Source organism: Lycorma delicatula, chromosome 11 (assembly GCF_047948215.1).
Source record: "Lycorma delicatula isolate Av1 chromosome 11, ASM4794821v1, whole genome shotgun sequence".
Lineage (NCBI taxonomy): Eukaryota > Metazoa > Arthropoda > Insecta > Hemiptera > Fulgoridae > Lycorma > Lycorma delicatula.
This window is the reverse complement of record NC_134465.1, coordinates 80,944,085-80,960,611: the sequence shown is the minus strand read 5'-3', so window position 1 is coordinate 80,960,611 and position 16,527 is coordinate 80,944,085. Positions and strand designations below refer to the sequence as shown.

Below are 16,527 nucleotides of genomic sequence, written 5' to 3'. Positions count from 1 at the left end.
TTTACAATACTTATCGTAAAAAAGGTAAGACTTTAAAATTTTATATTAAATAAATAAAATTAAAATTAAACAGCTGCTTAGGTCTTCAAAGCCTGATGTTAAAAACTGATCTGTTCTAGATGAATGAAAGTGAACAAATGTGAATGAAGCTGACTTTGAAGGTCATTGACAATGCTGTTTGGAATACCCACCATTATAAACAAATATTCATTCGTTTTTATTTGTCTACAATCAACAGACCCTTATGATTACAATACAACCTATTATAATTCAAGGAATATAAAACACACATTTATAATATATGTTGAGCAGGTCTCGCTACTGTTGCCGTCATAGCCCTGAAGTAACCAGTAAGTAAATATATAACAAAATCTCTTAAACTGTATCGTTGAACATTTCATTTACAGAACAGATCCATCTTTAACCTTTGGTAAATCATTTAAAATTAAGTTAAATTTAAACAACTGGTCAATTTATATGTACATATTTTTAATATTTAGATATACCTTTATTGACTCAAGCAGGTAAAAGCTTAGAACCATAAAAATCATGTTAAATATTGACATATAACCTCTTAATTGGCATATAACTGGCTACAGCTTTTTTGAGAAAATAATTCTGAATTGTAAAGTTTATTAATCCAAAAGTTGATAACATAATACGCCAATTCCTTTAGTTTTCTAAAATAAAGATAGAATTATGTAATAAATTAAAAAAAAATCAAAGGACTTGTTCTATTTACATTAACAACATTAACACTATGAATCATATTTAAAATAAAAATATAAATAAGTATGAACCTGTATCAGTAGAGAAAACTCTGAATGAATTATCCCAAAATCCAGCAGCGATAAGAAAACGGCTATCGACAGTTGTAACAAAACAGTTTGAACGAATCCTTAATTTTTGACTAAAATTATCACCAAGATGTCTTCGCATAACATTATTATTGTTGTTACCAGTTTGTACTGAAAAGATATAAAAAAATAATTTACACATGCAGCGTTATATGAGATAGTTACATTATTAAAATAAGTAATAGAAACTAGAAAAGTAAGCAATGATTATTTTGTTGTTTCATTACGTGTAAAACCAGATCAGTTATAGTAAATCCAGCAAGAGACATGATGAACTCTAAAAATGACAACCATACTCAAGAAAAAAAAGTACTTATGCCAGGATTATTACAGAAAGCGAGGTTTAAAGTGGTTTCCATAACCATACTGACTTGCATAAAGTAGTGATATGCAAGTCAGTAAAATGTGAGACTCATCTATCCATTGATACCTTCACTATACTCACCACAGGAAACACCACCACTACTCTCGGAGAAAGCAACTCTCAATTGTACCTCCTGTACTTCTGATAATTTACATTTATCATAGCATAAAAAAAATTATTTTAATAAAAATACAATCCTTTCTAGAAGAGTAAAGCAATATATTATTATACCGTAATAATTGAATAGGGAAACATTCTCTGCTGTGATTTCTAATGCTCAGTATTCAATCTACTGGCTTGGGCAATGAAGTAGACATTACATTTATTAGTAAATTTTTATCCACTAATAGCCAAACATCTCTATTTCACCTGTTCTTACATCCCTTTCATTGTACTGACCAAATGGTAGTCTCTTTTTCCATTTACTTCTCACTCCAAAATATTTCTTTCTATTCTTCAAAATCCGTTTTTTCCTTCACGTAATACTTTGTATCACTAATACCCTACATTTTCTCAGAATTCGATGACTTCATATTTGAAAACTTATGTGTTTTCTTATCATCATCATCTGGTAATGATGTCATCAGTTGGCAGGCCCCTTATGCCAACGTTGTCTTCATCCATTTCTGTGCTAAGCCTTCTCCTTCATTCTCTTGTAGTTTCCAGTCTTCATCTTTTCTATTAACTTTCCTTTCCAGGAGGAAAAGTACAAGGATGTACTTGCTTCCTTTTTTTCTATTGACCTTTCCAGTAAAGTTGTAAAAGATTCCTCTAACCACCAACTAAACATCCTAATCGGTTTAATTTTTATTTTGTGACTCCTTGTATAAATGCTCTTTCTTTGTTAATCCTGTTCATTACTTCTGCTTTCCTCACTTTATCTGTCTGTCTTACTTTCTCCATATCCACATCTTCAAAGTCCTAATTCAGTCCCTTTATCATCCATGCTTCAGTTCCATACAATAAGACAATTCATACACAGCATTTGCTAACCTCCTTGTCCAGACAAGGAGGTAACTTGTGTTAACTCATTCTAACTCACGTTCAGACTTTTACCAAGCAGTAATTTCCTATCCTTACTGAAGGCTTTCTTTGCAACTGCTACCCTTCCTTTTATTTTTATTGTTCTCTTCACTCTTCTTGTCACCATAGTCCCCAAAAGACCTGTAATTTTTTTTTAATTTTTCTATTCTTCCTTACCACTACATTGTTTTTGTTTATTATTTCCATCAGTTTAGTTTTTGCTATATTTATTTTCATTCTGCACTATTTCATTCCTTCCTCGAGGGTTGTTAACAATCTTTGAATCTTGACATCTTTATCTACTTCCTTTTTCTACTGCTCTTTCTTCTATATTCTTCATCATATCTTTAGTATAAATGTTGAACAGTGTTGATGGATGGGAAGCAGCATCTTTACCTAACACCTTGACCTAGACCCACCTGATCATTAAGATTCTTACTTACATTTGCTGCTGTTTATTCACATATAATTCTTTAATTAATCTTATGTATTTCCATCCTCCTTTACTATACTTTTCTACTTATGTTCTTCCATATGTCTTCTATACTTTTAAATATCTGATGCTCCCAATCAATCCTTTCATGCTTTGAAAAATATTTTCCAGCTGTCAGTAAAATACTCTGTAATCTAGAAACATCAGCCTTCTATGCTATAGTTTGTCATTTTCTAAATATTTAAAAAACTTCTGACTAGACTAGTAATTTATTTTTATTGCTTCTAATCCTAAAAATTTTACGTTTTTTATTATCACCTTTCTCATTCTTCACTCCTCTCATTCAGTTTATTAGAAATTTTACCATACTAAATAAAAGTCAATATTAAATAAGCTAAAAGGATATATAACACATACTATGTTCTTTACGTTTAATTGCATTCACACTTACATAAAACAGGATCCATAGTAAGGGGTTGATTGGTAGCCTGATTTGGTGGGGTTTCAGCGTAACTTGGAGACTGCACTGATGCTGAAAAAAAAAAAAATTATTAAAGTAAAGTTTTTTTAGAAATATATTATATGTCCTTATGAACCATCAATTTGCACACCAGTAATATAAAACTAATCAAACAATTAGTGTACACTGAACTAGTTTATTATTTCACAGAAACATTCAATATATATTTAAGTAATAAAAAATATAACAGCCAATCAGTTTGTAGAACTCCTTTTACACAAGTTTATTATTTTAGTTTAGTTTATTATTTCACAGAAACATTCAATATATATTTAAGTAATAAAAAATATAACAGCCAATCAGTTTGTAGAACTCCTTTTACACAAATAATTAATGACCACCAGGGTTCTGTTTATTAAGTTACTTAGAATAGGATATGTCTGTATTTTAATCTGATCTATATTGATTATCCATAATTGATCAAAGGTAACTTTTGTATAAGTATATTAACAACAATATTCATAAACGTTTAACAGAAAATGTTTAGTTCGCAATGTAGATGCTCTCATATTTTAAATTCAGTGAATAAAGCACTGTTTTTAAATTCTTACTTTATATATTTCATTTATTAAAAATACATAGGTACTACTACAAATCTCACTAAATCATTCAAGTTAGTATATATATACACACACATACATACACACACACACACACACACACACACACCTGTCACTCATGAAGTTCTCCTGGGACTTTCGTAACCTTCTACTTGTGAAAATAATCGACAAGATTCATATAAACATATGTCCTAAAATGCTTCATTTGCTGGATTGATTAAAGATATTATATACAAAACAAATGTACATTCTCATTTAGAATTAACTGCCCGCATCATGGATGCAGCTGAGCAACTTAAGAGCAGCCCTGAAGAATTAAAAAGATCAATAAAAGCAGTACAGAAATGTGCCAAGAAATGTGTTTAAAATGCTGGGTTCACTTTTGAACATTATTACATTTTTATCATACTTTTACCCCTATTTATTTGTTTTTACCCCAGATTTCTCAAAAAATACTGCAGATACAGTTCTGGGACACATTTCACTCAATTTTTCAAATCAAAAACCATAAGATATCACTAATTCTGCCCCTTAATTAATATTCTAAAAATATCAATATGACTCATTTCACTTGGGTAGCTGAAATCTGAGCGGAATCTATCACTAGCTGTAACTCACAAATAAAGCAGTTTAGGAAATATGTTAATATGAACCCTTTCCATGAATAGAATAGGTTATTAAAGTTCTAGGGAACTTTGTGATACACCTGCATGTGCATTTATTCACTTTTTACTTTATTCATTCCATTAAGTACTGATTATTTATATATTTGTTCAGTTTGATGAATGGTTTACAATTTTAAATAGACATTTTTCATTTCTTATAAAATCAGATTCTATAAGTTTCAAAACATTACTGAAGATTAAAGATTTTGAGTTTGTTGTGTCAAAAATAAAAATTTAGAAAAAATATTTTTAGTTTAATTTTTATTTCATTAAATTTTCCATTTTCAAGAAATGGAAAATTTTCTTTACATCACATCAGTAACTGGGTTTATTTCATTTTGCAGTAGTAGAAGGGTTTCTAAAACTTATTTAGGAATGTTTTTGTTTTATGATTTAGTACTAACAAAAAAATAGTTGCATTCTTTAGAGACAGGGCCTTTTATTTTAACACATCACACTAGCAGTTGTCAACTTTTTTTTCTTTTTTTCTTAGAATAATTTATTTATAATGATAACATTAATATAATTTTTTTTTAAGAAGTTGTTATTTGCAACAACCGTTTTTATATTGTACAAAAACTCATTTACAAGAACTCTTCAGAAAGTTCTTGGCCTGGCAAAAAAACCACAAGACTTTTCAGAAATTTTTTTTTATTTTTCAATGTAGTCATCTTAGTATTCAATGCATTTAAATTAATGACTATAACTCTTTATACCCTCAGTATGATTCGACTTGTCCAACCTTTCAGAATGTTGCAGCTTTGACCTCATCGTTTGAAATGAATCTTTGTTCAGAAAGGATTCTTCAGGTTTAGGAAGCGGAAGTCAATCGCCAAAATACAGAAGCCAAATACAGAACTCATGGAAGCAGTCGGAAGTGTAGGTCATAGTTTTGTAGTAACAACCTGAGACGTGTGTGCAGGTGCATTATCATGGTGTTAAAACATTTTCTTTTTGGGCAGATATGGATGTTTAGTTAAATACCACCCTTTAATTGATCCATTAGCAAAGCATAATACTACCTGACGATAGTTCGGCCTTTTCCCAGGAATACTATGGGCACCACACCATGTGAATCCCAAAAAACTGTAAATCCTTATTTTATCTACGGTAATAAAATTGAAAAGAATCACATTTAAATAAATTTGAACACCCTTGAAAAACGTGTAGTCAAATGCATTTTCAGTCGACTGTTAACCAACAAGCACCTATTGAGCAGAAAGCGTTTTTATATGTAAAATATTCTGTAAAATGCAGTGGACAAGATCTTTCAAGATGTTTACAATGTCATCTCTATTTGCAATGTTACAGTGGAATCTTACTCTTTTTATGTGTCTGTCGGGGTTAAACCTGTAAACCAAGTACTTTACAACAGCTGGAACTTCAAAATTATCCCCTTTTTTTTTTAAATATCAACAGTTGTTTGCTGTACCGGATCGTCACAAACGAGAAACTATACATATGCATCTGAAACTTGGGAGAATGCCATCTAAAGTATCATACATTGTAAATATCATAGTCATTCGGTCATACACGTGCCACTCTGTACCAGGCTGAAAATCCTTTGAATGACCATAGTACATGAAAGAATCTTTTCTTTTAATAGGTAAATAACAGAACAGGTTATCATATTATCATTAAAATGCCTATCCTTAATAGGAAACATAATTACATACTTCACTTACAATAAAATTTTATTTTAGGTGCAAAATAAAATTATGAATCAAGAATTTTAAAAATAGAAAAAATGATGACCAAATAAATAAAAATAAACAATAAAAATGATATTGTAATTTATAAAAATGATAATAAAGTAATAACTGACCAGCATAGTTTGTGTTCCATCTATTAATAGCAAACTGTTGATTAGTAGTTACAGTAACAACAGAAGGCATTGGCAGTTGCGGGTATGTGTTAGCTGATATATGACATATCGGCGAATTAGATGGAAATTTCATCGTCATGCAAACATCTTCCGGTACGCTTGAAAACATCATTGGGCTCTGTAAAATAAAAATGGCACCATTATTAATAATTAAGAATAAAAATTAAATCTGTATGAATAAATAAAGTGCATAATTTATCATTTTGTCTTTCAGTTCTGTTAATGAACCCAATTTTAAGAACATTATTACTAAAAATACAAAACACTTTAACACATACCAAGTGCATCGCAGAACTACGAGGCGGATGAGGTTCCATTAAAAGTTGTGATGGTGTTTGTCCAAAATTCCTTATTTGATCTTCAATCGCTTCACGCATAACCGAATCAATAATCGCATCCATATCAACGCTACCCTCGTACGTTAAATAATAGAAAACATTAGATGCACGCACGGCTTCAGGACCTCTTTGTTTATAACCGAAAATAAGATCTATCCATTGGTGAAGTTGACAAGAAACAAATTCAGATTCCAATGCCTAAAACAAAATAATTTATTGGAAAGCCATACAACAAATAGAATGTTTTACTTTAAGCTATAATGGTGTAACCTACGAGAATATGGATTCTAAAAGAATTCACACATACACCTCAAGTCCTTTAATTAATAATAAAGTTCCAACTTTTTTAAATTAAATATCAATAGATTTTACAATACTTACGTCACAAAAAAAATAAATAAATAATTATATATAATTAAAATGTAAATAAACAGGTGACGAAGCAAGATCACTACATAATTTTCCTACATTCTACTAACAAAGAACTTTTTGATTATCACATTTCTGAATTGTTAGTTGGATTTTGGTAGCTGTGATTTATTTTCCTGTTAGTGTTACATAATAAATGATACGATGTGTATGAGAAATTCTTAAATTCTGCATAAGAAATTGTCTTACCGCATTTAAAAACATTTTATTATATCCTGATGTAATTTTGGCATATCAAATAAGGATTATGGGAGTTTTGTCTTTCACTTAATGGCAGCATCTCTGTCTGTTTTTTATGATATATAAAAAGAAACTACATTGACATAGTTATAGGAAATAGCTAAGTAAGTATTAGAATAAATTATACATAAAACAAACTACCTAACTACCTAAGAAAAAGGAATTATGTGAAAGTAATTAAACATTTTTAAAATACATAATGACTCTCTTTTCACAAATATTATTTGCATCAATTACAACAATTTTTTTAAATTTATATATAAAAAATATACTCGTACGGAATAAAAAAGTGTAAAATAAAATATATCAATACCATTCGATTAATTCTAATAAATTCTTCAGGAGATGATGCCCATGGTGGTAATTCAACATGGCCAACTGATGTACCATCTTCTTGCTGGCCTAAACGATATCTGTTCATATTAACGAGAAACTCAGGTAAAAAGAAAAACTCTGGTATTAATTCCTGAAAAGAAAAAATCATTTAAGCTTACCAAATGTTACTTAATTAAATTATTTCAATATACATTACTATTAGACACAGACTCTGAGTCAAAAATGTCTATTAGACATTTTCCTCTCAGCCGATTTAGTACCTGTAGAAAAACAGCTTTATCCTTTTAATGTTAGGAATTTTCATATTTAACATCATTTCTCGTATATTTCATTCACTCTAAGCTATCAATTTCTAGGAAATTATAAGCCTTTCTTATATTTCTAATTTTGATAAAAAAAACATGAAACATGAAAAGTTTTTTTTATTTTTTTTATTTGTTTACTAAATGATATACAAAACAAAAAGTATGTCCTTCATAAAGAAATGCTAACAATAATAATAAAAAACTTTCAATCACAAAATGAAAATCCTCAAATTTCTACAGCATGACCTGTTAAAAAAGTTATGTCGTTGCAATTTAATAATTATGTTAATATATTTATTAAAACTAGTTTATTAACTACAGTTAATATAGTGTAGTAAGTTTTGTATCTGACTTAATGAATGGTACCTTGTAATCATTTCTTATGGTCTAACATACCTCCCCCCATAGAATAGAGTTCAGTCAGTGTTTAATTCAATGTATGCAAGATATTTCATTGCTTTTCACCTTTACAACCCCTATTTAAATAAAAAAACTACAAAAAATTGCAAGTTAATAAAATTAAAATCAAAAAATCTTATTAAACAACCATTTGATTAATTATTTTAAATGAATAAATTTCATACACACCTTAACATCAGATGTATCTCTTTGACAATTTTTCCATGACAGAGCAACTGAGGAAAATAATCTATTTGGATGATCGAATTTACCACCTTGCAATGCTAAAAACATTGTGGTAAAAGGTTCCTGCAAAACATTATTTTAAAAAGAATTACTAATATGAAAAATAAAATATCAGAACAATGATAGGGAGATGTATACAATGACCGCTTTAAAGAAATTCATAATTTTTTGACAGTAAATTTTATAAATAAATAACCTATTAATATTCCAGATCGTAAAGCACAAAAAAGAATCATCGTTAAATGAGCTACAGCCATGATGGTAAACAATACTATAATCTCCCCACTCTGCGTACTCATGGAGAATGGGAAAAACAGTTAATGTCAGGTAACTATCTAAGTGGTATTTTGGAGCACCACTCTACTCACTCAGGTGACATGAGAAATCCATTATTGACTTAGTGCACCCCAAGCACAACTAATTACATACTTCTTTACAGCAACAGTTATTTTTGCTGATAATTTCCATATCGATGTAGTATCCTTCATCTTGCACAACTTATTTGTTCAGTTGACATTTTGCAAAGAATATACAATCAGAATGCATCTCGCACTCGATGAAAGTTTGTGAAATGTAAGCTTTCTCAACAAAGCGATTAGCAATAAATATTGGATCATTCACTGGCTGTGAACATGGGATTTTCTCTACCACTTTTACGTTCGTACTGAGCGTTTGTGTGATGTTAAACAAAATTTTCAGCATTATTAATTATAAAATTTATTATCAGCTACGATTAAGTATATCACTATAAATCTGCCACCTATCACATTGCTGCAGTTACTGGGGCTATAGGATCGTAGTAACAGATATTACAGTATCACCATTATGATCTGGAACTATTAATAAACACTGTTTTTGTTTGCCAGATTATTCCAATGAAAACCTGTTGCTGAAACAGTAGCTTCACAACATTATATATCGTTTTGTGAACTATAACTCATAATTTCTGACTTCACCAAGACTTCCAGTAACTTTAGGATGCACCAACAGTTTATATGGACCAACCTCATGTAAATAATTGTTTTGGTCGATTGAATTGCATTTGAAATGAAGTTCTCATTCAGAGAATTTCAAACATTATTATTTTTAAGAGTTCACATATACAATTATTACGTGAAAGGCATTTCTAATGTGGTTTTCCTAAACAATTTTATACTATAATAGTAATAAGGGTCTCAATCAAAATTTTCATGATAAAAAATCTAATAATGAAATATAAATAAAATATTTCATTTTTAAGCAATATAACTCATATAAACACAGTTTTAATGGTGGAGATAATTAATAGAAAAACAGGAAAAATTAACACGTATATTGCAGTAGATATTTTGAACAGATAGACAGAAGCACATCCAGTTTACATCTAAACAAAATTAAATTTTATCAGCGGTCAAATAAATTATGACACATTTTTAAGTACACACAATGTACAATCATAGATAAACATACAATTAATTAGATTAATTTTCAACCGATATAGAAACAATCACAAAAAAATAAAATTAGTTATAACAGTTCATTTTGATTAAGAACAGTTCATTAAATGATTAAGAAAATATTTTCTCCTAACACGGAAAATGTTTTTAATAGTTTGGATAATGAAAAAGACAATTAATCTGAGCTGTCATATTTTATTTTTTTTACCTGACAGTTAAAAAATTAAAGCTTATTCGGTTTTAATAATCTTATTAAGAGTACATTTAAACAAGCCTTAACGTTCTTTGAATTCAAAAAAATAATTTTACATCTTTTTTATGCTCAACTTAAAAGCTTGAACAAAATAATTCAGTAAAATATGCAGTTAAGCTAAACAAAAGTAGGTATTCAGTTGATTCCTTATTTTTCTACATTACTTTATGTAATTTTGTCACCTAATATAAATCAGCTGTTCGATTATGTCAAATAATATTCTCATTTCTTATTATTATTTGTTGCAGTCAGTTCAGCAATTTTGCCGAACCATTATGGCTGCTAATTTAATCAAAGACCAAAGAAACTGAATTTTGAAAAAGAGTACTGGAAGACAGAGAATTCTGAAAAGGTTCAAGAGAAATGACATGAACAATTTGATTCACCTCTGCAAGCTAGGTTAACTGTTTACAGAATACAATATCATCAGACTGTGTCCATCTGTAATGCAAGATTGCAGAAGACTGACTAGGTGATTGATGTTACTGATTCTGAAAAAAGTATTAGTTGCGCAACTTATTCAGCTTGAAAAAATAAAAAAATAAAGAAAACAAATAACTTTGTACCAAACAGAGACTGTGAATCCAAAAGCAATCCATTTGAATATTCTAAAGATTGTTTTTAATTGTTGTTATTAAAATAATAATTACTATTCCCTTTTCTGCTAAGAGCATTATAGTTTCTATGTTTAGTAATGTTTAATTTCTTAGCTTCATTCTTATATTATATATTGATACATTTCGGAACCACTCCATTATCAAAACTTATGTACTAGTATGTTTAAATTTCTGTTAAACTTTATATAGGGTTTAGTCAACACCCCTCTCTAAATTTGATGTCATGCTTTATCTGATATTCTTCTTGTTTAATTGTTATTAAAGGATATACTTATCTTTCAATTTTATTTATTTATTTCCTGTTTTCAATAAATTGAGGTTCTAGAACAGGAAATTCGCTTGATTGTTGATCTGTCCATTTATAATCATTTTATTGGTACTTTTTAATTTAAAGATTTCTAGATTTTCTAAAATGTTCATTCTTCTTCCTTTAACACATTTATGAAATAAATTCATTGATTCTTCCATTCTCATCAAGGTATGTCCTTCCTTTTGTTAAATGAGTTGCATAATTAGAATCTTGCCTTTGATTTTTAAAAGATCTCGAGTGTTTGTTATATTTTTATTTTTATTTTCTTTACGTTTGTCCAATGTATGTTGCATTGCATTTACTTTTTCATTTTTTTTTGTTAAGTGATCTTTATTGTTACTTAATAAAATAAGCTTACTTACTGTTTATGCCGTTGGCGTAAAGTCGTTTTATTCCAATGAATTCAAGGTTATGGTCGAGTCTTGTAGTTTACAGGCTTGGTAATTTATTTTGCTTTTTTGTAAGGCTTATCTACGTGTATTTTTAAATAGGTTATTTGGATTTATTTTCGATATCAATTTCTCTCAGGCTCCAGCTTGTCTGACTATTGCATCATCGTATTGGTGTTAGCTTATTTCTATCACGCATTATTTCATTGCTGTTTAATCTTAATGCATATATTAGGCTTAGTGTTTTTTTATTCTCAACCAATTTCAATGTTGTCATAGTTCCTAGAAGTCTATTTCTATTTGTCTGCCCTGATGTCATTTCTTCAACTTGCGTATTCAGAAATTATTTTTATCAGTCTTACATAATTTTTTAGTGGACTGCTCGCTTAAATTATTTTTTGTTATGTCTTCGTTCCCAAATTCCAGACCGTTTCTCTAATCGTTCTCATACTAACACTAAGACACTACTCTTGTTGTCAACACACACACACACACACTCTTCTGTCCATTGCTTTGTTCGCTTTCCCTACTTCTCACCACGCCAGCTTTTATTCATTCTAGTTCGGACTTTCACATTCTGCGGATCCTGGTCCTCTTGGAGGGCCAGGCTTCGATGTTTTCTTTCTTTCGCTTAATGTTAATACTTTCGTCGTCTTCGCACTTATAAACGTTGCGGTATTCCTTAGTTAAAATATTTTCTAATTCTACTCGTCAGTTTTTCGTGATTTCACAGTTTTCTATGTTCGTCCAGCCTCGTTTCTTCGTTAAGTTATTCTTCAAATTCTACATTACTTCTCTGTGGAAAGTGCTTCAATCATTACAAGCTGTCAATTCTGTCGACGCCGAATTTTTTCCAGCTTCTTATTACAATTTCAGCGAAGCAGAACTTCTTCAAACTCATTGCTACACATTTCAGATGCTCAGTCTTGCTCAACCTCGAAGCCATATTCTCACCACTGTATTCCTGATACACCACGGCGGACTACGCCCAGGAATTTACTGTATGTATTCGTTTTACCTTCATTCATGAGTTCCTCTCTTACAAATATTTGTGTGCTACAGGCAAGTTCAGTTTTTCATTACTTATTACGTTAAACCGTTATGTTATCATTAAAATTTGTGGAACATTCAGTTCATCATACCTATGCCTTTCAAGTTTCAATTTCACTTAAGTACAGGTTACTTACATAAGGTTGCCATTGTTCAGCTGCAACCTATTTCATGTGCTTTATTAATTTCAATTCTGTAGTTATGATTATTAACTCTACAATTAATTTCAATGCGATTATATTGTAATTAACTCTTTGTTTTTATGTTTACTTATCACAATTTGATTATTGTTATTAACTCTTTTTGTACTAGAATATCATTGTGGCCTTTTTTCTACACTAAACTAGAATTACATGTATTAATTATTTAACGTTAAGTTTGTTGATGTTCTTAATTCAGAAAAGGCCAATGCTAATTAAGATTTATTGTAATTCGTTTATCTAAGTTAATGACATCCGTTCATTGCTATTTGTCACATTATAGTATATGTCAGTAGTACAACTGTTGCCAGTTACATTTTTCTATTGATATGTTTTTCTAAATTTACAATTAAAATTAAGGTGTTTCATGTTCTCTAGTTTTAATGTATATTGTCAAAATCTGTATTTAAAAGTGTATATTCATGTATTTTTTCTTTCTTCATTTAATGTCATTGTTCAGATGCTGATTTCAGTTGATATTCTCATGTATCATCAAATTATGTTATTTTCATAATTTTCTTTTTAGTTTTAAGGTTACGATTTTTAACATAAGTTCATTTGTTCTTTCTCATTAAAGTCCAATTTCTTTTGGCAAATACGAGCTGTGTTTTTTTTGTTAACTTTATCCAACACTTACTTTAATTAATAAAACTATATTTAATTTTTATTTGCACGTTTCATAACTGTGTACTTACTACTGTACCTTCTGCTACATTGAAACTTATATTATTTCAGTAATTATTTATACAATAGTCAGGGGTTTTAAAAACAAAATGTTATCATCATCAGTGCATTAAAAAAAAAAAAAAAAAAAAATTTAAAGAAACTGCACATATAAAAATCAAGGCATAAAAACCTGAATTTATACAAAAGAAAAACAAATGACACTTGCTTCATAATAAAATAGTATAAAACGGAACAGGATTATAATTTGGTAAAAATAATGAAATTGCACAAATAATGACGGGTAAGCAACTTGAAATTGAAACGTGACAGACTTAACAGTTGCAACATATAACATTTTATGAATGAAATGAAAAAACGAAAACATAAATTAAATTAAATTCTTCGTTTTCATTAGCAAAAGTTTACATACTTACCACACAAAAGATATTTGAAGCAAGAACCCTGCATAGCGATTGACTTTTTAGCTCGAGTGATCATATTGGGTTAAATCTGTCACATAATGTTGTTTGATGTCAATCAGATCTGGGAAACACAGAGAGAGAACACTGTCCTCTGCTGACAGATTTTTCTAAAGTAAAAGCCACATGAACGCTTGCTGGTAAACCATTTGATGGGTAATATGTTACAACATGTCGATGGAAGAAGCAGTAGTACTCTTCTTCACATTAGTTAACTGAGCATAGAATTCTTCAAAAATTGTACGAAACATTTCTGTATTGACAGTACAGCCAAAAAATACTGAACCGTAAAAAATATATTCTCATTCTGAAATAGATACTCAAATATCCAGTGAGGATTTTCAGTCATCCGATACCAGGTGTTGTGCAAACAACACATGTCATCTGTCCATCAACAATGTTTTTGTGAAGCCGGTCACAATAATTAATACATTTTCGTTTGTCTGATCTCTTAAGATGTTGCACAGTTGTAACACAATAAGGTTTTAAGTTTAGATCAAGCTGGAACTTACAGCAAGATGTGTATTTTATACTGCTCTGTTTTGATAACTTACATATAGATTTTTTCAGAGCGGCCAAAATTCTTTAAATATCAGCTATGGCCTCGTAAGTCATAACTGTAGGTCATCTATTTCGTTTTATTGAAAGTAATCCGTTTTATGCTGTTTTTCAACCAAAACATGTATGTTACTATTTTTTAGGATACTGGCATTTGGAAATTTTTCCCTTAATGTAGAAAGGAAAGGTGTTTTTTGAAAGGTTAAAGAACATACGTAAACTTCCACTATAATAACACTCTGCTCAATCGACTAAGTCATGCAATACCAGGGAATAAAACTACAGAAGCATGAACAGTTTACAAATGACAACAATAGATGACAGAAGAGTAATATAAAAACCAAAAGTAGTGCTAGAAATAGCAGCATTAATTGATGACACTCAAATAACTGCAGTTTGAGCCAGCTCAGATCAGTTTTAACTTGTCAAGTAATAATTGTACAAAAAGATTAATAAGATTTCAGTAATATTTCATATTTAGTAATTCTATTGTAATAACAATGTGGCCCCAATAATTACAATCAACAAAGGGAAACTATATCAATTAAGGATAATAAACTTTTATTGTTAATGTTACTCTGGAAAGAGTAGAACAGGGTTCTACAGAAACATGCATGAGATCCAAAAAATCTGTTTAACTATAATTCATATTGATATTATTTTTAAATTAAAAAAAATAAAAATAAATGCTCGTAATTTCAATTTTTAGAATTATTTACAAATTATTTTGAATGTAGGTATCATAAATATAATACTGGTTGAAAAGACATTTAACAAGAAAAATGATGGAATCAATTAGAAACTCAAATAATTAGAATATGAATAATTAACATTCCACTGCGTTAATTATTACTATTAATTTTTGTTTAAATTTACTTGTACACTACAATAACAGAATAGAAGCACATCAATGTCTTCACTTAGTTAAAAACAACACATTCTTCTCTCCCCCATTCCAACATCCCTCTATTTTAATACATTTTACATTTCTCTCTCGCTCGCATATTCTATCTCGTGCAACAACCATCAAAACTATGCTCAATTTAAACACAGTACTACATTACGTAATGTTATATTTAACTAAAACAACATAACATATATTAAAAATTTAAAAAAAACTTTAAACAGAGAAGCAAGGAGAAAGGAAGATCAAGAAAAAATGAACTACACTTGTAACACATAAAACATGTAACACTAGTGTAACAAATGTCTGTTCCGACACTCAATTAAGCTGTAAGAAAAACATTTGGGTAGTTAAAAGAACATTTTTTATTAGCGACATAAAACGCCAGCAGCCGCTTTAGTTCTAACTATTTGCCTAACACTACTATACTGTCGGCTATACTGTCGCCTAGCCCATTGCCGCCGTCACAGTAATCCTGGCATAGTTTTGTCTCTTTAACATTAATCCCGACATGCTTAAATTAGTTCCTAATAAACTACCGCATGATGGGTTGTTGGCTCTAATTTCAATACATAACTTATAACTAAAAAAAAAAGAAAAAGAAAAAATACACGTTTAAATAATATATGGTTTAAGTGCCACTTTATTAAAATTTAGCCTCCTTTAATCTTTTAAATACAGCACTATCTTACAACTACAAACGGACACTGAATATACACCAATGTTAGGGTCAAACTATTTAAATAATTATAATTATGTAAATTCATTCATGTATTTAAAAGATTTTAAATACTATGTAGGTCGAAGAGTTAAAAATTATCTGCACATTCATCATAACACATCTTTACATCTGTCACACTGCCTTATGAAAATGCATGCTTAGAATTGATACTTCTGTGATAATTTCATGAAAGTTTGACCTTGATAGCACCATTTTTATTTTTTTATTTCAGTGTAACCATCCCTGCTATGCTAACAACATGCATAAAGTAGAAATAAAGAGCAGTAATCAAATCTCTCTGGTCAGAAATGTGCCAGGGCTGAAATTCATTGGAAGCTTACAAT

The 16,527-nt window shown here is 29.6% G+C and overlaps 1 protein-coding gene across 1 annotated transcript in view; it reads right to left on the bottom strand.

Moving 5' to 3' along the window:
* The window catches only part of rg (A kinase anchor protein rugose), a 1,091,579-nt gene that overhangs the window by 26,039 nt on the left and 1,049,013 nt on the right, over positions 1-16,527 (bottom strand). The window contains exons 46-51 of the mRNA XM_075379107.1: positions 8,544-8,663; positions 7,628-7,780; positions 6,586-6,843; positions 6,248-6,425; positions 3,129-3,209; positions 801-968 (exon numbers count right to left, since the gene is read on the bottom strand). Coding sequence (XP_075235222.1) covers positions 801-968; positions 3,129-3,209; positions 6,248-6,425; positions 6,586-6,843; positions 7,628-7,780; positions 8,544-8,663 — 958 coding nt within the window. The remainder of the gene's footprint in view (positions 1-800; positions 969-3,128; positions 3,210-6,247; positions 6,426-6,585; positions 6,844-7,627; positions 7,781-8,543; positions 8,664-16,527) is intronic.